The sequence below is a fragment of the Embiotoca jacksoni genome, unplaced genomic scaffold, assembly GCF_022577435.1.
Source record: "Embiotoca jacksoni isolate LCO1_2020_lvr unplaced genomic scaffold, fEmbJac1.0.p SCAF_4, whole genome shotgun sequence".
NCBI lineage: Eukaryota > Metazoa > Chordata > Actinopteri > Embiotocidae > Embiotoca > Embiotoca jacksoni.
Window position 1 is genome coordinate 21,872,910 of NW_027185392.1, and position 21,426 is coordinate 21,894,335.

Sequence of the window (21,426 nt, forward strand, 5' to 3'; positions counted from 1 at the left end):
TAAGTAAAATTCTCATTTATGAGTTTCAATTAATGTTATGGCCCAAGCCTATGGACTCCAGTCATAACATGCGTATAGAGACTCCCCTCAATTTCCATTCCCAAGGATGACCTCAAAATGGTACATTCACGGCATGTACGGTACAGATAGGGTCAAAATAGTGGACTGTTAATATTTGTTCATGGAGCATACTTCACATTATTACTACACAGTATAGGAAAGCCGGATTTCTGTTCTACCAACTAATTCATTACATTCAGTTGCAACTCAAGTAAATAGGTGACTGATTGGAAAGCTAATACAAAAACCAGTAGAGTTCTGTGCCTGCTGGACAGAACCAAGAACTTGTACAAAAGATGATAGGTCGTGTGAATTGTTTTGTTTAGATTTTTTATTTACTCTCAGTGGCAGAGTGTTCATATAGCCACCCCTTATCGCTACATTTTATTTTTCTTCTGCATCACAAGTCTCGATTTCTATTAAATTTGTATATAACTTAACAATTCCTCAACAGAAATTTGAAATGGATATTTAGTCCATCTGCACACCACAATAACAGATGCTGGGCTTGGATTTATGATCAAATAGCTGGTGAACCCTTTCATCTGCAGCATAGTTTAAGTATTATAGTTGTCAACTTTTACCTGGACCACTGTTGAGGTGTTGCATCCTTTAAGAATAAGAGAGCGCTAGAAGTCAATGACACTGTAAGTGCCCACCCCATCCTCTCAAATGTGCTGATGTGTGGTGTTTTGTTTGCAGTAATATTAATTGAATGTATTGTGGAAAATATCTTCTATCTGATACACTTAAAATGATCCCTCGTCAGTTATAAACTGTACATGGTTTGAAGCCCCTCTGTGAATTTCTGATGAGACCTGATGCAACAAATCTCAGCATTGCTATACATAGTCAGAGACAATCCTTCCACTCTCCTCTCTGCAGCTCTGCTGCGTCACCACGCTCTGCGTTAAATGAACCACGTCTGCTGACTCAATGACGTGCAAAGCCTCTGACGTTCCTCTTTCCTCTCCCCTGAACTGTCTGGATTTAGGGATTCCTCCACTCCACACTCCCCCCTTCTCTCGTGTCCCATCTTCAGCAGGCTGCAACCATATGAGTCAGTGAGAACGGTTTCCCTGTGCTGTCTTTCCCCCCATTCTGTGCCCCTAATGAGCAGCTCAAAAAGGAGAGAGGGAGAAGAGGGAGGGCTTAGCATTCATTCACCCCCCTGTGAAGCAAAATATCCTGCCTAGTGTCATGGCTGCTTCAGGATGACCTTCTCTGCTGACCTTTATTTGTAATGTCATGCCATTGTCCCTACTGAGAAAGAGACTGCTGACATACAAACCCAAAACACTGCCGTCATCATATATTTGATATAGTAAATTAACAGATGGTTAAGCAGAATTTTTAAAGGAAAGAAAAATATGGCTGATTGTAGTTCTAGTTTTTTTTTAACATGAAGTTTGATTTCTATTAGTGCAGACATCAGTTCTTGTATTGCAATTCATTTGGTTTGTGTGCTCAGTAGGTTGTTAAAACCAAGAAAATTGTGATCAGTGCTGAAATGATCAGTCAATCAAAAGAACATTTGGCAAGCGATGAATGAATAAAGTGATTTGACATGCAAAAATATTCAACATTCACACGTTCCAGGTCTTAAAAATCTTGAAACCTTTACTGCTTTTATCTACTTTACATAAGAAATCATAAGCACCTTAGATATTTGAACTGTTTATTTATACAAAACATGCTTTTTAAAGACTTAGCCTAGTCTCTGGAAAATGATGATGGGCCTTTTAAGTATAAATTTTTAAGTAGAATGTGAATTTTAAGTATTTGTGTGTTCACTTAATCAAAAGAAACAGATATAAACAGAAAGACAGGATTAATTGTTGAATTACAATTTTTTTTAGTTCATAGCAATGCTAGATTTCCTCTTCACCGTCTCCTCAGATCTGATACCGCTGCTGAAAATGACAGATAAGATGGGTAAAACTAACAAATCTGCACTTTGAATTGGTGATCAATATAAGTAATCCGTTTTAAACCATTTATTCATAGAGTAAAAATGACATGACATGCTAAAGTTTCCATTTTTCAGTAATCATGTACCAGGGGAATATTTGTCCTAACGGTGGTGTTACAGGAACAGATATCGAATATACTAAGTATCTTTCTCTGGAAACCATGAATATTTACAGAAAATTTCACGATAAACAGAACACGTAATGGCATGACCTTGTGCCAAAGAAAAGGTCGTAGGCTCAACCAGATTATTTGCAATCATCTTCCAGATGGGCCATGAATTTTTGGACCAAATACCATAAAAGTCAGAGATGTGTATTTTAAGTTATCTTGAAATTTCTTGAGTAACTTAGTTTTTAGTGAAACGTTGACAAGAAACACAAATAACTAACAAATAATCATGATATAACAAAAAAACAGTTATGTAAATCTAAATCATTGCATCTATTAGTTCTTAGACTCTCTGACATTGAATGTCCTTTTCCAGGAATGGGGCACCTCAAATTTGTGAGCTCCCCACTCATCACATTATCATGCTCCAATAATCTCTTTTATTCCTACTCCAAACATGCTGGGCCCCGAGAGAGGAAGGAGCCTGGAATCCAGTGGGAAATCCTAGTCAGAGACACACACACACACACACACACACACACACACACACACACACACACACACACACACACACACACACACACACACACACACACACACACACACACACACACACACACACACCACTACTGGCATAAACACATGTAGAGAGAACTACACAACAGCAGCCCAGCAAAGAATTAATAATTATTCAAAATTCTGGATTTTAGAGGTTAGAGGTATTCATTCAACTTGCTCATTATTTTTGGCCATTATGTCAAGCAACTATTGTATTGTATTCAGTGTCACTGAAGGTTTCCTCTTACGTGTCACATGTATGATGATTTGTGAGCATAGTTTGCAATAAAAAAAAAAAAAGGTAAAGCAACACTCAAAATGCCCCCCTAATACAAAAACAACATTTAAAGTTTTGAAAAAAATTACATTTGAAAACGTTATTATCATTCATGTCTATGACTGTTAGTTCAAATATACACAGAAGTTCAGATGAAATATCTGCCAGTTTGAGTCTTTAAAACAGGAAAGCTTGAATTCCTGAATTATTCACATTTTAACCACATTTTACTTTTTGCTCCATGTGTATTGCATGTGTACTTTTCTATGTTTACCTAGAACTCGAAATATCTTTCCTGGTGTGCTGCTCTACAGAACTTTAGCAGTAATCTGAATAATTGTATAAATATTTGTAGTAGCAGTGTAATTCACTACATATAGACACCAGGTGGCAGCATTTAACAAAGAATAACACAAGACTGAGCATGTAGAATAGAGATATAAGTATTCCACCAATTTTACACATATTCATCAGTTTGACAATTAAGATTAATACCAGTCAGCCTGTAAAAATATTTGTATATCGTCTTCTGTGCCTCTGAAGGTAGTTTTGTCAAGTCTCTAAAGAAATGCTTAGTCAAGTGACATGGCTTGAGTAGTTCTGTCTTTGTCTCAGAAACTGCAAATCTATTCATAATTTAGGCTTAAAAGATATATTTGCCAATCATGGAAGGCCTCCATGAATGATACGGTTGCATTATGGGACTTGTGTTTTTGAAGTTTGAACCATAGGAACTAAGAGTCAGTATAGGTTGGCCCGTGCAGGATCCACATCTTGTAAGTGCCATCAACTGTACAGAGCTGGAGTATTAATTTGCTTGAATAACCTTTTAAGAGGTTGGTTGAGAGAGTTTGTAATGGTCTCTTAAATCTTAAGCGATCTTAGATTTATTATTTTACATTAAGTGACTGTAAATCATTTTACACAAAGTAAATGCCTGCTATAGAGGCACATTATTATATTTATCATATTCATTTATGCATCAGGAAGAGTATGTTGGAATAGAGGATTCATGTGTGATCAAGTACAGGATTTTTCACTCTTAATTTTAGAGTTCCCTTCACTACATACACTCGGCAGTCAGTTTATACAAAGATGTTCAGTTGTTTTTAACATTGTTGGAAATGTCTAAAGTTAATTGCACCACTGTAATAAATAAAATTAACATATTTATTACTAAGGCCGTAAGTGCTTGACTGCTTGATATGAGAAGAATTTCAAATTGTGTCTTCTTCCTATTTACATACATGAGGCAGGCAGAATATTAGAAACGTCTCTACATGTAATAAAGCTAAGCACAAGGCCATCAGTACAATTTAAAAGAATAGAATTAAGTAGCTGCATTGCACTTTGTCAGTTTGAGTACAATGAAAATAATATATTGACACAGTCTTTGTTTTTAAATGAGGGATGAAATGATAGTGGTTTGTACTTGTAGGAGGGGGGCTTTGTGAAAAGATGATCTTAATGCTCTACATGATTTTCTGGAGACAGTTCTTCAGGACACTTACAGTGTCACAGCATTAGCTCAGGACAGTCTTCCTTATGTTTGCGTTGTTTTACCCGATTGATTTTGAGTGAAGTTTCTTCTTTCACATCTTGTATCATCTCGTCTACTGGAAATAACAGTGACTTCATGGCAGGTGTTCAGGGCTTGGTTGTGATATGATGATATATACCACAGTGTCCTTTTTTTTTTAATTTTTTTTTTTTTTTTTTTTAAACCGGTCACTACAAGTCTCTATGAAGGACATGTAGTACACATTTTGAGGGTTTAAATCTATGTGTTTTATTAAATAACATAGTATGCTGTACTGTAAAAGTGAGCAAAGTTGTCGGCCAACGTCCTCTTAAAAAGAAAAGAGGTTATGTTACGACATGCTAACAACTGCAGGTTATTTTGGGCAATAACTCAAGGCTACATCTTTAAAATGGATTGTGATGGTTTGTGTCTTTCAATTCTGCCACAGACTTATTTATGTATCTTTGTTCATAATTTTTTTTTCAAATAGGCTTGTGTGAATAAAAATAGCTGCAGGGGCTCTTGTACAGTAAGAAGCATGGGTATCACTGTAACAGAGAACATGCTTAAAAATAACCTGACTGCTAGCTACAGGTGTTGAGCCAAGGAGGACAGGCTGTCTCAAAAAACCTAAAAAGGTCTCATGAGGCTTTCACTATTGGAATCTGCCACAAAATTATGTCAAAACTTGTTTCCTGCTGATACGTAGATGAATACTTTAGATTTCTTAATGTGAGATGTCTGTCAATTTATATATATACAAATATATATATATATATATATATATAGTTTTTAAAGACTAGTCTTCCTGCCAATGATGAAAGGACTGGCAATATGCCACTTCAAAACTAATTTTATCATTTTCAAAATAACAATTGTTATGTGCAAGCATCTCTGGTTTGCTGTACAGACACAATGTATTTATTTAACCTTTCATTACTATAATAAAAATCTTCAAATTGGAAAAGGCAGTGGATGAAATATATCTCCAATTATTTATTAAATTTGCAAGTGCAGATGTTAACTCTTCATCTCCAAAGTGCAGAATGAGAATGAAATTTGGGGGTAAATGCTATATATAGTCTTAAGTGCGTCCATACATGGGGTGGAAGGGGAACAGCATTCCTCCAGTGAGAGGGTAATATTTTTGTTAACCTCAGCAAGTGCTTCCCAAGCGGCATCAGGCTGGTCTGCCACCGCTTTGCGCTGTTTTAATCTCTTCGGGTAAGTCACTTTTGTGAATATTTGCTTGCGAGTGTGCTCATTGAATTGGAGAAATAACTTTGGCAAGTAGTAGTTCAGAGTAGGAAGAGAAGTTAGGTGCTGTCGAGCCTGGACAGGTGAAGTGTGTTGCTATAATAAATGGCTGTAGATAATCTGTCTCTTGTGTGGGAAAACTAAGCAGCAGACTGTAATCTCCCTAAGCAGTACTTCCTTACATACCAGGGTATTAAAAGGTTACTGACCCTCTTTTCCAAATTATGTCAGCAGGAAGAACTTGGCTTAAAGTGATTATTTGTTTAAGAGGAAGGAATAATTAGCAAGTGTTGATATGACCATTGGTTTAAATGTTAGTATTTTTCAATTTAAAATAGCCTGTACAGTGTGATGACTCTAATGTTCTGCCTTGTGGTTTGAATTAAATATCGAGAGGACTGTACTGCTGGTAATGAATCTATTTCCTTCATTTCTCCAATCATGGATACCCAGAGTGCTGCAAGCTATTCATAGTTGAGCTGTGTGAAGTTGTAAGGGGAAACATTTGAAGTGCTGAGCTCTCGTAATATTTTGGAACTGCCCAGATGACTCTTAGATGTTGGATTTTTAACATGTCTTTCTGTGAGATAAATACATTCATATGATATTTATGTATTCATGAACTATTACTGTTTTAACAGCAGTAATTTCTGTTGAGTCTCTTAGTAACTGTGGACCCCGGATACTGTTGAATTAAAAGAAGGAAGCGCATTGAATACAGTAACTTTGTATGAAAGAGACTTCGTGATGACAGTAATAGAAAAGAAAAGACTTATATTGACATTTCTAACATGGCTAACACACATTTGGTCTCCCCTTGCCCCCCCTGGTGCACTTGACCAGCTCTCCTTGAAGTGTTCCAGTCATGGCTTCCAAAGTCATACCTCGGTATAAGACGAAGCATGTGAGCCAAGTCAAAAGTGATTATGCTTATCATCACACTAAACATGTTGTCACGCAGAAGACAGAAAGGTATGAGGGTGAAATTTACCTGCTACTTTGAAAAGCACAGCTCTCGCTGCTTTGCCCGGTAGAGCAAAAAATATGCATAGAGCCATTGCTGAGGGGCAGATCTGATGGTGGGTGTTGGGATTCCTGCTGCATATGTGTCTGCTTCCGAGCTGGCTGTCAATTCATCTACTGAGGTCATATTTAAAGACGTGGAACAAATCAACCGATTACAAGGTAATAAATGCTAAAAGAGACTGCAACAACAATTCAATTATTGAAAGTGTGTACATTCAGATTCAAACTTATTGATGAGGCTGGATTAACAGGGAATCAAAACTGAGGTCCAAACTGTGCATCTAACAGCAGCAACTGAGCTCTCCATCCACTCCACTCCAACATTTGGGTTTATCAATGTTAGACTTTTCAGACTTTTTATACACTGTAGCTCTTTTAATTTGTGCACATTCACTAGTATTTTAAGAAACACTAAAACAGTATGGCAGATTCCGGATACAAATTGAAAGCATACATGTCCATTGTTGTATTTATTTTACCTTATGCTAAAATGGTACAGAAAATTGTACTATTATTGCTCACTGCCAGCTTGAGTGATCCATGTACCATGAAGATAGATCATTACTTAAACTCAAACGAAATATGAACTCTTTTCAGAGAGAAGAACAAGAGAAAGTTTAACAGCTCTCAGTTTGTGCTTGTTGAATAAATGACAGTCTGACCCAATTTTGAGCAATTTTGACTTAATTTTGTGATATTTATTTTTAACTTTGATGTACAACATAGAATTAGATCAAACACGATACATGTTCAACCAAGGGACTCAAAAAGATATATAATTTCCAATGTAAAAGGTGCATAGCTTGGAGACGATGCAGACATGCAAGTGAAAACAACTGAAAACACGCTTCAGCATCTAAAACCGTGTGTTGGCAGTCTTTAAACATCTTACAATTATCACCAGTAAGTCTCTCGCTCTATTTCATTGTGAGGTCCAGACGTTCTGGAGCCAAGCCCAGGCCAGGACTTCAGAAGGTGCTACAGCTATCGATGCTCTGCCGCTTCTGCCAGCAGATCTTTGCAGATTTCATTACTCAGAATGATGAGAGATATGTGTGTATTTTAGTGCGTTGCTGTTGCACACTTTTACAAAGCATCGCATCCTACCGAGCTCTCGGTACAGCTCTGCCACGCAAAATAGTTATGCTGAGCTTGATATACATGTTGAAGGCTGGCTGTGCTAGCTTTTTCATCACTGGTGATGAGAAGAGAGCAGAACAAAAACTGCCCTAAGTCCCAGATCTTAACCAATACATTTAAGTTCTGATCACCAAGTCATTTGTAGCAAGCTGCCATGTTGTCATGTAACACATTCCTTATGTCAGATGGCTCAGGTCACCACTTGAATCTGACCTACATCTGACGCCAGTTGCTATAGATGGAGATACCAGTGCTCACAAAGTTTCTCTTGAAATTTTCCATGAGATTGGTTGGAAAAGAAAAATATGCTGTGAAGATTTTATGCACAATGTCAATTTTCTGACAGTTTGATCAACCCTAGACAAGTATCGTTTAAAATAAATTTTTGGATGAAATCTTAGTCAATGTCCCTGATATTTATTGGTCAAATATATATGTAACACCAACTACTATTTGCCTTTTCACGATAGATTTGGCTGCAGTCAAATGAAAGTGCAGAATGACTGGTTCCAGCATGTATGTTTATTCAGTCGTTAACTGGAATTCTTGAGGGTGCTATTCAGCAAAGGTTTCTGTAAAAGGTAGTCAATATATATTTAAGTATTCACTCTTTGTAAAGCAAATTGCTTGGTACAATACTGTAATGAAATTGGTATAGAATCACATTAAGTTGTTATTGCAAAAGAGTGAAGTGGGTCTCCAATAACAGGTTCAGAAGAACCACCAGTTGTCTTGAAATTCGTAAGAAATGTGTCACCACTTTGTACCACTACATAATTACTTCGAACTCAAGGAAAACCTCACGTGCATCTTGGGATCTTTTAGCCGAGCAAATGCTTCTGCAAAACTAAAAACTTGAAGTCCATTATTGTGGGAATTTCCTTTGGCTCATAATGATAGGCTCCCTTCTCAACAGGAAATCAAGCTCGAAATCAGTGAGCCAGGTGCAAGCCCAGGCCAGAGAGGCTATGGCAGAACAAGCCTATACCATACCGGTGTTCCGGCAGAGGTGAGTTCCCTATGGCTGCTGTCATATGTCAGACTATTTTAGGTATAAGGTAATACTGAACTCTCTACTAGCTGACCAATCCAATATCAGATTTGATTTGTTTACAACAACATTATCATTATGTTCAGAATGTAAAGTTGTGCTACTAAAGTGTCCTAATGTTTCACAATCCAATATATAGAAGATATCAAACCTGTAGTTTTCTCCCAGTGGTGCTTCAGTCAATTTTGATAGAGGATAAATTTGAGTTATGTGTTGTTAGGACTGCTGAGGAGACTGAGGAGTACCAGAGAGTGAGCAAAAATGTTGGGAAAGGACTGGCTGTTATTCAGGAGGAGCTCCACAGGATGAAGATGACCACTAAGGCCCAAGTAGAGAGTCTTGCAATACAAAACGAGGTAAGTAGCCAATTGGACAACAATTCACAAGATAATGTGTGCACTATATTTGTTTTTGTTTGTTTGTTGTTTTATTCATATTTTTGTGATTAAAAAAAAAAATAATTAAACTAAACAAAGCACCAAGGTTGTTTACGTGGAAACATGGTTGTTCGATTTACAACCAAAGATACATCTATGTAAATTTGCCACCCCAAAGTTGAGGCAGGGAGTTTTGTTTGTGTTCAAAGGGGACTAAAAAGAGATCAGAAAGATAAAACAGAATTTTGGGCAACCAAGGCAGGCAAAAAAGTAGTGATAGGTTTCACCTCGAGTAAGTGTCTTTAAGTTGTCTAAGTCAGCTAAAAGTTTCACATATGAATAAATACAGGATATTTCTGTATTTCTGGCATGCTTTAAATGTAGGCATTCTCTAGATCTGGAGTAATCTGGAACTGGTTTCTATAGTGTTCCTTAAATGATAAAATAAGTCCACTAAACCGTTACCCACGTCTGCTGCACTCGTCTTCAAAAGCCAAATGCTTTCGTTCTCCGTTACTCTTTAAGGTGGTCATTTTGTTTTCTTTTTAGGTTTGACTGCACTTTTTTTCAGAATTTTACAATGGAATTTAAAACTGTAAATCTGAGTAAGTGAAGTTAAATAATGCTTTATTTGACAACCTTAATTTAGCAATTTTTTGTTTACCATTTGGATACATATTAAACAATATATCAACTTAGAACATTGAATATGCCAGCTTTAAATAATTCCTACAATAAGACATTTGTGCATGATAAGTGCTAAAATTAAGAATGTGGATGCCCTGCCTCATCTAGCAGGTGCAAGAAGTCAGACAAATAATACTAAATGTTGATGATGACAACATGTTGTATTGAAGTGCTTATAATATTGTCCTCATATCATACATCATAAGTCTAGTAGTTGGTCTATGTATCAACTATGCATAATAAAAGCAGGACTTTATCTCTAGTTACTGTTTCATTCGAGTTCATAGCCAGTGTAGTAGGATATGTCGTTGCCTTGTAACTTGTGCACTGGACTCTATACATTCTCCTGATACAGTTTACTCTCTCCAGGTTAAGAGCATGATGGCAAAGAGGGGGGATATGTTAGATGAAATCCCCAAGATGCCGGACTTCCTGGTGGCCCTGCGGCCCCACACAGTGTGGGAGAAGACCCCTGTCAAACTGTTCTGCACTGTGCAAGGAAACCCGAGGCCCATTGTCAAATGGTCAGAACAATCACATCTCAGGCGTTTCAAGTGTATTCAGACTAATTTAGGTTGAAATGTATTTATTATATATAACATATACTATGGAGGGAAAAAATAGAATTGCTACTTTGATCTGCCCGAAAAGATTTGTGAGCATTGGCAGCCTTTTTTAATCCTTTCAATACCAATCTACAGTACCCTATTAGCATCTATCTCCTTGTAAACATCTGCTGATATTTATTGTAGAATGGCCTGTCAGACTCATCTGTCCAAATACACATACTGATGTATAAATATTTTACCATTTTAAAGCATTAGCGTGCTGTGAAGAAGATATCAATGACTGCTAATTCTGATTGTTCACAGGTATAAAGGAGGAGTGCCAGTGGACCCACTGAGCGCCCCGGGAAAGTATAAGATTGAGAACAAGTATGGAGTCCACAGTTTGATCATTAGCAGGTACGAAACAACCCCGAGCAAAAGTACAGTTTTTGCTGGAACATGTGTTCCTAAAGTATTAACTGAAAGGCACTGTTGATGTTCTCTAAATAAGTGACAAATAAAAGGTATATAAATGTGTCAACATTTTGTAAACAATGAGTTTCAGTTCAGCATTGGTTGATATCTGATCATAAAAAAATTCCATATCTCAGTTTTGAAGACGATGGAACAGTAAACAACTCAAACAGCAAATATATTATGGAATGTATTCTTTAAAAAAAAAAAAAATCTAAAACAGAATTAGCCAATAGTATTAATTTAATATGCACCCATCTCATCTGCCTCAATCACTCTTTCCTTAAACTGACATGCCTCAACTAACTAACCAGTGGCAGGAACATTTTAGGTGACAGGAAGTGAAATTATGACACCATGAATGTATTATGGGAACTGGCTACAGGCTTGAAACATGACACCGTAAACCAAAAAAAGGTTTCTAACTTCCTGAATGGCTACTGTATTGTCTATCAGTTTTAATCCCACTGGCACCACCCACATACTGATGCTCAGTCTATAGACTTTACAATGGGCTCCACAAGGTTTTCTGACTCTTTACACATACAAAAATGTATGAGACATGTATTATATATAAATAAATACTTTACCTTGTTTGTAGTTTGAGGTTTCCTATCAAGAATTTTCAAAATGTCTTGTTCATAATGTCAATTTATGAAGAAAACTGGGTATATTTTTAGTTGCAGTACTGTGAGTGGCCACAGGGCCAAATTATCCAGCTCTATTATTCGAAGGAAAGCAAAAGAGAAGGAGCCTGGAAGAGACCGAAGGATTATTAACAGGATTAAATAGGTTCACAGTAAAAGTTTACAATTTCAAAATGTTTATTGTTTTGCCCATTACCTTTATTTTTAATCAGACAGTTGACTGGGGAGTGAGGGTGAATATTGTGGGCTGAGGGTTGTGCCCAATGTGCTCTATTTCGTCACCTTCAAGACACCTCAGCTGTTCATGTCCAAACTGCTGACCTTTGCGTCATTCGAGCCTTGAATTCCTCCCGCTGCTCTCCCTCTCTCTCTCCCTCTCCCTCTCTCTTTCCATCTTTTTATCTGACGCACTGAAATCTCCGGTCTGTCATTATGTTACAGGGTCATCGAGGAGATTGTTGTTTATGTGCCAAACTTCTTCAAATTTAATAATTTTCAGTTTACAGTGCAAAAACAAGCAAGTAAAAAGCTCTGTTGGAAGAAGGACACAGACTTTATGTCCCCCACAGCTGAGAAAAGGGATCGTCTTTTAAAATAGGTCTGTCCGGGCTGAAGGTCACATTTCTTCCTTCTATTCTCGACCTCAGACTTCTCTTCAGTTGCTGTCACAAGGGCATGGCTGTCTCTGAGCACCTCTTCACTTTGTCAGTTATCAACAGATGATGTCTTCTGTCGTTATCAGACATTAACTTGAGGACTTTACCGCTGACCTTGGAGAACCACAGTCGTGTTTTTGAGAAAAAAACAAAAACAGCTTTACTGTTTCTATGTTATATATTACTCACGCCAAGATTTGTCATAGGCTCAGCTCTTTTATTGTTTATAGGAGTCCAGTTACCTACTGTTGAAGGAGGGTTGGTAGTCATCCTGGGTTTCATAAATACTGATATTGGACAGCTATCTAGACATTAACAGTTGCAAATGAAATCATGAACACAAAGAGGCCAGAAAGACAGAAAGACAAACCAATAATTCCAAGGTTGGATATCTGGGTTAAACATCTGGGTTTGAAGCTCTTTGTATTACTTATTTATGTGATGTGAGTTGGGAGCAGGTTCGTAAAACAGACTGAAAACATAAAACTTTCTTACAGATAATTTGTTTTTAAGCATTGGTGGAGTAAAAATTGTAATCCCAAAAATAATCCTAACAGCTAATGTATTTCATTCAATTACTTTTTGATGTGTTTGCACACTGTTTGCTCTTGTAGGTGTGTTGTGAGTGATACTGCTGAATACAGCGCCGTGGCCACCAACCAGCATGGCACGGCTACCAGCAAGGCTACAGTTACTGTGAAGAGTAAGCCTCTCTCCGTCTCACTTTGCCTCATTAAGACATTGTTTCACTGATGTGTTTCTCTTGTAAACATCCATTTCTTTAATTCACAGGGCCAGCAGGAGTTGCTATGTCTTGCCAGCTTGGACTAGGTGAGAGTATAAAGGGAGTAACTAAAGATCAAGCTGGAGGGTGGGGGTGTCAGACACAACCACTTTAAAACACATGGAATAATTTGGCTGATAAGCAGTGGAAACTTGGGTGACAAGCTGTTGTCATCTGTGACCCACACAGAGTAAACACAAGAGAAAGCTCTGTTCACAGTAAACACGTACACAGTTTTTTATCTAGATAATCATCTATATGCTTTTGTGCAATGTTTTAGAGTTTAGAGATTAAATAATGAGCGGATTAAGCAAATAATTTGGTCCACAATATATTTTCATTTTGACCTGAAAACAGCAGAGATCCAATACTCTATTTGAGATCCATTGCATTTTCATGTTTTGTTAAAATTGGACAAACTCATCATGTGCTCTCCTTTAACCAATCTGTGTTATTCCAAAATGCCAGAATGTGAAACATAATTCCTTTTATTATTTACTGTTCAAAATGCTCATACTGACACAATCTAATGTTCCTGCAGCCCCTCAATGAGTCATTGTGGTGTAAAAAATTACAGGATATAACAAAGTTACCAAACATTCCTCAAAATCAGTGATATCTAAGATACACTATCAAACCTCATTTTGATTGCTGGTATTTTTTTTTTAGCAGGTCTAAGGTGCAATATGTAGAATTTGAATGTAAAAAATGTTGAAACTACAACAGTTACAGAAATGATTTAGAGCCTGATGTATATCCATATTTTTGTATTTGTACCATGTTTCTACATCATCATTTTTATGTTGCATACATATATAAAGATACACAAAATATACCAATTATTTCCAGACCCTGCTTCAAAAAACACGACGAGACAAGTCAAAAAGGTTTTGTCCTTTTTGTTCCCCTGCTGTCCAGTGCCCCATCTGACGGAGATCCATGCCAGTAAGCTGGAGGTCACCCTGCTCGATAGGTTCCCGGTGACGTTTGGTGTAGAGGGCAGCTCCATCAGACTGCTGTGTAATTTGGTGGTTGTACCCGACCTCCCCAACGTACCACCCCTCGCCCAGTGGTACAGAGATGGTCAGACATTCTTTCATTCTTTCGCTCATTAATCTGCGGAGCTGTTGTGTGTGTTTGTAGTGCCTTGCTTAAAAATCTGCCAGAACTGCTATTATATTATATATCTAAAAATACTCAAAACTGCCTCAGAAACAAACAGTTGTTTTTGGTCAACAGTGTATTTTGTCACCACTCATTGTTTCTTCCATCTTGTCTGCGAAAAGATAAACTGCTGAAACCAAGTAAGCTGGCAGAGATGTTCGTGGGAGGAGGCGCAGCAAGTCTGACTCTGCCTCAGCTGGCCAAGGATGATGAGGGCCTCTACACCCTTCGTATCTTTACAAAGGATGGCACCAGCGAACATAGTGCCTACCTGTTTGTCTCAGGTAGGACACCACTGTGCATTATTGTAGCATGACTTCATCGATTTGATGAATTTGCTGCATTGTTTTATTGCAAAAGTAGAAAAATGAAAAGCACAAATAAGAAACCTTTGTTCTGAAAAAAAAAATTGCAAAATTCACAATTATAATTATAATACTGAGCAAATAGTGTAAATGAGAGCCTACCTCAGAAATTGAGACCACCTGAAATTCATCTGAGAAAAATCAAATGAAAATTATTCAGAGTACTGCTCATACTATGACTAAAAGCCTATTTCTGAATTGGTGCAGTGCAGAAATGCCACACAGCTAGAAGTAATTTGGAAAAAAGAAAGTTACGAAAAAGAAAACTTTGGCAGCCACAAGAGGTAATCATTTGCTCGTGATGTAAACATGTTTCGCACAGCTGGATGAATAAATGAAAGGATGATTAAATTAATAATATTTTATTCAAAATCTTTATTGTGTTCTCTACTACGTAAAGGTTTTGGGAGTTAGTATCAGCAAAATCTAACAAGCTCATAAATTTAAATGAAGTTTATTTACTTTCCACCAAACCTGATCACAGAAGGTGCTTCAACATGACACAGTGAAGGGTCTTTTTTTTTTTTTTTATAGCTGGTCCACAACCATACTATTAAATAGTGAAGGCAAATATCACATCACAAGAAAGTAAGCAGAAGGAAGCTTCGTTGTAAATGCTTTCATTTCATTTTCCATCCCTCCCTATCTTCAACTCTTATTTCCTGCGACTAAAAGCTGCAACAAGTAAGATCATTGTATCAGTAGTACTGAATGATAGGTGTATGCAAATGAAAGAGGGGTATTGATTGTGCTTAAAATCGCCTTTTTTCTTTTCTTATTCCCTTCCTATGTCCTTCTTTTCTCAATGCCTAGATGCCACTCCCTCTTCGGCCGGAGCCCCTGGTGCACCAATGAGCGTAAAAGCATTTGACATCAACTCAGACTACGTCCTGGTTGCCTGGAAACCCCCCAACACCGTCAATGAGGCGGCAATCATCGGATACTTTGTGGATCGGTCAGTCCATACCCTGAAAGCCCTTCAGACTTTCTTTAATTAACCAGAGTTGGCACACCAACATTAATTACAGTGGAATTACACTGCACTTAATGCCAAGGAGATGACTGAAAGGATGATGTGTCATAGTATTTAGCGCTGAAGTTATTGTACACTGATATTTCTTTAGTTTTGGCCCAATAACAGACCAAAATAAGACATTTGAACTATCAAGAGCTTTATACTCTATTTCTTAGACATTGAATACACTAAAATATAGTTTAATTGAAAAAGTGGTCCCAGGTTTTAATAATGAAAATAATTTATAATTACAGCCGTGCTGAACATTTTATTGGGCAATTCTATGAGAATAGTTTTGTTTTCAGATTGTAGAGCTTCTTTTAACCAGGTTGCCAAAACAGTAGATTCAGCTTTGATTAAATAACATAAAAGTACTACAGTTCTTCACAAATCAAGATTATTATCATACACAGGTAGTCAAAATCCCACAATAGTTAGATTTGTAGTTCATCTTTTAAAATTGTTGATTGTGAAAAGGTTATTTACCCCAAATGATACTAGATAAATAAATAGATACATAAATACAAATTAAAAATATGCTCACTTTGTATTTTTACTTTACACTGCAGCAACTTGAAAAACAAGCATTCTATGTATTTTTGAGAAAGATGTCATCAGACAAATGATGTCATCTCCTGGTCCGACGTGTAGGTGTGAAGCTGGCACCGACACCTGGGTCCAGTGCAACGACGCCCCAGTGAAGGTTTGTAAATACCCGGTGCATGGCCTGAAAGTGGGCCATTCCTACCACTTCCGGGTCAGAGCCGTGAACAGCGCCGGCATGAGCAGGCCATCACGCAAGTCCGGCCAAGTGACGGCCCTCGATGCTGCCGAGAACGAGAGACTGCAAGGTACTGATGAAGGTAAATACAAAACACAGGACACCAGGATACCAGCAATTCCTAACAGATCTGTTGTCATCTTCTGCAACAGTGATTAAAATTGAAGGAAAATACGACATAGTGATCAAGGATGATGACCTGGAAGGTACAGTAGTATACAAACACTGATCTGTGATCAGTTTGGTTTTCTACAACCTTTAAACCACTTTATCATAATCTCACGGATTGCTAACACCTGTCCCTCTCCCCAAACCTCATTAGCAACATCATAATAACAGAACATTTTACATTTTAACAAAAAAAAAAAAAATGCAATAAAGGAAATACATTTTCATTCCTTATCACCTTATCGAACCTCATCAACAGCTCACCAAGTTTGTTTGATGCAGTTCATTACATCAGTAAATATTCCATCCATTTATACCCGTTGAATGCAGGTTATCAATTTTGTGAATAGATTCTGAAATGACCAAAAAGGTTCCACATGAATACAATTTGCAAAAAAGTCTAAATTGATATCCCGTCCTAAAATCTCATGCCGGAATTCTTACATTTAAGTTCTCACATGGTTGCTATGGAGCATCCAACAGGTCACTGGAGCATTTTGTTTTCTGGATTACTTTTGTAAAAACATGTGCCTTTTCTGTGATCCATAGAGAAAGGCTGAGCTGTGTTATGATACAGGATTATGTATTAGCTCAACGCTGAGGAATGACTATATATCCACAGCTTCACCCATCACAGTCAAGAGCAGAGACCAGCCTTTCTGTAATAGATGCTGAATGTTTTGCTTAACTGGCAGTGTGTTATAACTGAGCTTGACCAACACATCAACCATTCAGATGATATCAGCCAGAAGAAACATAAAATTATGAGGCGAAAGTAATCCAGGAAAAATTCCCCTCTGTCATATTTCCGGGTTGTGTGTTATCCTTCCAAAGGTTCTATCAGAAAACAAGAGACTACTGAGATTAAAATCTTATTTTGAAAGGCAAACTTCAGCCTGAACAAAATTTTCTTCTAACCTCTTGAATTTAAACTACACAGCCTGAACTATTTTCCAATGTCTTCCCATTCTAACTTTTGCGGTGCATTCTTTGATCTAACTCCAACTCTTCCATCCACACTTAAATCCACTCAAACGCTTTTTGTTTTTTCAATTAAACCCGTTGAAGAGTTTTACTCCTTCTCCAAAGTGTGTTGAGTATTGCCCTCTTCACTTTAACACAAACAAATAACAAAAACTAATTAAAAAAATAGATAAAAAATCTCTTAAAAGTTATACACATTGGAATAATATTACAGATGAGGCGATTGTAGAAGTCCTACATATTCACTATCGCCAAATGGAAGATTCTCAGAGGGATGAATGAATCCTTTACATGTGGCCTGAGGATGTTTTTCTTCATTATTATTTCTAATTTAGTTTCTTTTTAAAAAGCTGAAACATGATATTGTTTTTTTTTCCCCACATTCTGACCTCAATGAGAATCTACTCGATACTAAAATTGTATTGTCATTTTGAAAAAGGTAAAACAACTAAACCTCCCTAGTTTTGACAGCTATTCCATGGCAACGGATATGTTGTTCATGTTGTTGTTGAATGCTACCAAAATACTTTCCCCCTTGTTAAAGAGGAAGAAAGAAACTTTATAAAAAACACAGTGAAGTTTTAACCAACTTTCAATTGCCAGACGTCACCTCTTAGTGTGAACAAGGAGAAGACGTGGTTGTTGAATAATCAGAGCTGTTGTCTTTAAATTCATTCACTTTTTTCAATCAAACTTTTTATACTGTATAGTGCTGCACTTTTCTCAGCCAGTGGGAACAAGTGGATTCAGCTTTGAAATCCACTTTAAAATATTCAGAAGAAAAAAAATGCATAGTGTGGGACTTCTGCAATGGCTGCTGCTATATGAACTTTATGCCTCAACAAGTTCACTCCCAATCTAGGCTACGTAACTATCCCGGGCGAGCCCACAGATGTGCATGCATCAGAGATTTTCAAATCATATGTCGTGCTCAGCTGGAAGCCTCCCAGCCCTCGTGGACGAGCTCCACTGTGTTACATCATCGAGAAGGTGCGTTTCGCTTCACCTTTCGCCATCCATTCACGTCAATACAGCCACTTTAACCTCTGAACTGTCCGTGGGCGGATAAATAAGACACTGACCTCCTAAACTCTGGCGTTTACCCTTCAGTGTCATCTTTATGTCATTATTATTATCATTATTTTAGTTGTCTTCTTTTAAAATCCATGACAGCATTACATGCAGTTCCTTTTTTTCCCAACACTTGAGTGGAGCTTTATTGCAGTCATGTCGAGTGAAACTTTAAAACCAAAGTTTGAGGGGGAAAGGACTGGGTCATTTTAACAAAGTAAGATATTATATCAAATTAACATATTACAGATCTCTTATACATTGTTGTGCAGACACATTATGTCAGATTTCATCCTGATACACGTTGAACCTTTGTGAGATCTCCATTAAAAATGTTATTATGGGCTTGAACATTATAGTTAGATTTACTGTATCCTTCAGAGTTTAAGAGGTCACGTGTGTTTTTATGCCTACATACATGAAACATGACAGCACTAAAAGCTCATGTATCATTTGCATTGTTGGGGCTCCACTTGTTTGCAGTCACTGCCCAATCAGTATATGACAACAAAAAAAAAATCAAAATAATTGTATCATACACAATTTTGTCGAAAAAAAAACTGACAATGAAGTTATATGCTAGAAATGTAGGTAATAAAGAAAGTAATAGAGCCCAAATGATATATTGGCAGATTCAATATTGCTAGTCAATATGTGCACAGATATACAAATACTGTATATTTGTATCTGCATAAATGCTGGCAGATATGCAAACAGTTTTATGTAGTTTATATGTTTTCGTACCAATGTTCTTCGTGCTCTCTCTGTATCTGCTTTAGCCAACAGTCAAGTTTTACAAACCTTCGACAAAGATGTTTAATAATGTTGTGTTTATTTCAAGAATATATTGTTGTTGATATATCATCAGATTTTTTTTTAAATTCTTGAATATTGACCCCTCAAGACACTCCAATCTCATTTGGGCTCTAGCACAAACAGAAGTGCCCAAAAACAAAGAGAGTCTCTGTAATATAATGGTTATCATATCTTTAACGTTCCTGGTACACACACACACACACACACACACACACACACATTGATATTTCATATAGCAGGAATACATTTATGTATAGATATGGTCAAATCTAAACTAAAGTGAGCTCCAACTGTGCAAAAACACGTTTTCTTTCCTTGAAGCTCCTCTTTGTGTTTATGCATCATCGATGAGGTTGTCGCAGATGGCTGTACCTTCTCATTCCCCCCCTCCCCAACTCTCCCACAGTGCTTAGCAGGCACTGGAGCATGGCAGCGGATCAACACAGCAGTCAAACTGCACTCCCCGCGTTACCCAGTTTTTGATTTGCAAGATGGGCAAAAGTACCAGTTTCGAGTGTATTCTGTCAACATGTACGGCTCCAGTGAGGCCTCTGCGCCCTCTGAGTCCATCCAAAAGGTTGATGAAGATGGTAAGAGCTGGAATCAGTGCACAGACTTTGTGAGTTTTTATTTAATGCATGCAGAGGAACAAATGGATTAAAATGACATTTTAGAAAAGACTCATGCACCTTTACAACATGTAGTCTGTATAACAAAGAGAACCAGAATTTGACCACTTTCCAAACTAAATATGACTCTGAAAATAAATTATATTTTTAATGAAAGAAAAGAGATTTTGACATCAGAAGAAATGTAGAGATGAGGGCAAAATATTTGAGAGTGTTTCATGAAATCCGTTCAACCCCAAATTGTAAATACCTCCCCACACATTCTATGGTCTCACCCAGAATTCAGATTTTGCCAAGATGAAAAGGACTTTAAAACAGCTATTGTATTTCTACACCTCGAGCAAACGCTATAATGTGCAGAAACGTCAATTTACCTGCAAAAACAAACTCGTTAAATGCCCACATTGACCTTTTGTTAAAAGTGAGTGACTGTATGTTGCAGGTACTGAGCTGCCGGTCGGTATGTACCCATCAATGAACATATAATTCACAGTTTCAAACTGCTGTAACGTCACAAATGAGTTCACTCTTCCACTGTGTGTTTGTTCTAACTATGAGGGATGGCTAGAGCACATTGAAATGGCTTAGTATTGTAATAGACAGCGGGACAACCATAAGCTTGAACTAAAACCCACAAATTTTACAACAAATAAAAGGATGATCAAATTCTTCAGAGCTGTTAAGCTCAATTAATCTCAATAGCAGCCCTTCACATTTTGCCCAAACATCCTGTTTACTGTGGAAACATGTCAAAGCCACTTCATGGGGACCTTTTAAACAAATCCTCAGTGTTGTGTTTAATCCACAGATGTGTGCCACAGCAGGTTCACAGAACTAAAGTCACTGTTTGTGCACATAATGTCCAGAAACACAACAAAGAAGTTGTATATTTTACAAGTGCCAGTCCCTTTGTAAGCTACAGAACAGTATGAGAAGGACACACAATGTGCGGATCCGACCTACAGTAAGTGGTATTTACAGCCTCTGTTCATAATGTCTGTTCAGTAAAAATGTACATGGATGGGAAGAGGTACATCTCCAGAAAAAGTAAATGTGATAAATTGTTCACTTACATTGATTTACAGTTGATCTGATTATATCCGAGATGTTCAGATGAGGTATATCGAGCTCTCCTGGTCATTTTGCACTTTATCCCAAACATGAGCTCCACAATAACTAATTGTGACTTGATTATCATACCATCGTTATAATTTTGCATATTTTGTGTCATGTAATTTGTCATTTCATGTCTGACCATTTGCTATAAATTACTAATTTAAATCCAAA

The 21,426-nt window shown here is 37.3% G+C and overlaps 1 protein-coding gene across 3 annotated transcripts in view; it reads left to right on the forward strand.

Moving 5' to 3' along the window:
* The first annotated feature begins 5,635 nt into the window (after nucleotides 1–5,635).
* myom2a (myomesin 2a) overlaps nucleotides 5,636–21,426 on the forward strand; it is a 29,180-nt gene continuing 13,389 nt past the window's right edge. Inside the window, exons 1-15 of one of the 3 annotated variants that reach the window (XM_069167072.1) lie at nucleotides 5,636–5,723; nucleotides 6,600–6,728; nucleotides 8,839–8,931; nucleotides 9,194–9,329; nucleotides 10,407–10,561; nucleotides 10,910–11,002; nucleotides 12,977–13,065; nucleotides 13,155–13,193; nucleotides 14,065–14,229; nucleotides 14,433–14,594; nucleotides 15,489–15,630; nucleotides 16,342–16,541; nucleotides 16,624–16,677; nucleotides 18,486–18,613; nucleotides 19,917–20,100. In XM_069167072.1, coding sequence (XP_069023173.1) covers nucleotides 6,622–6,728; nucleotides 8,839–8,931; nucleotides 9,194–9,329; nucleotides 10,407–10,561; nucleotides 10,910–11,002; nucleotides 12,977–13,065; nucleotides 13,155–13,193; nucleotides 14,065–14,229; nucleotides 14,433–14,594; nucleotides 15,489–15,630; nucleotides 16,342–16,541; nucleotides 16,624–16,677; nucleotides 18,486–18,613; nucleotides 19,917–20,100 — 1,747 coding nt within the window. In that variant the 5' untranslated portion in view covers nucleotides 5,636–5,723; nucleotides 6,600–6,621. Of the gene's footprint in view, nucleotides 5,724–6,599; nucleotides 6,729–8,838; nucleotides 8,932–9,193; nucleotides 9,330–10,406; nucleotides 10,562–10,909; nucleotides 11,003–12,976; nucleotides 13,066–13,154; nucleotides 13,194–14,064; nucleotides 14,230–14,432; nucleotides 14,595–15,488; nucleotides 15,631–16,341; nucleotides 16,554–16,623; nucleotides 16,678–18,485; nucleotides 18,614–19,916; nucleotides 20,101–21,426 lie in introns of all 3 variants that reach the window. The other 2 variants (XM_069167073.1, XM_069167075.1) reach the window with 2 other exon arrangements.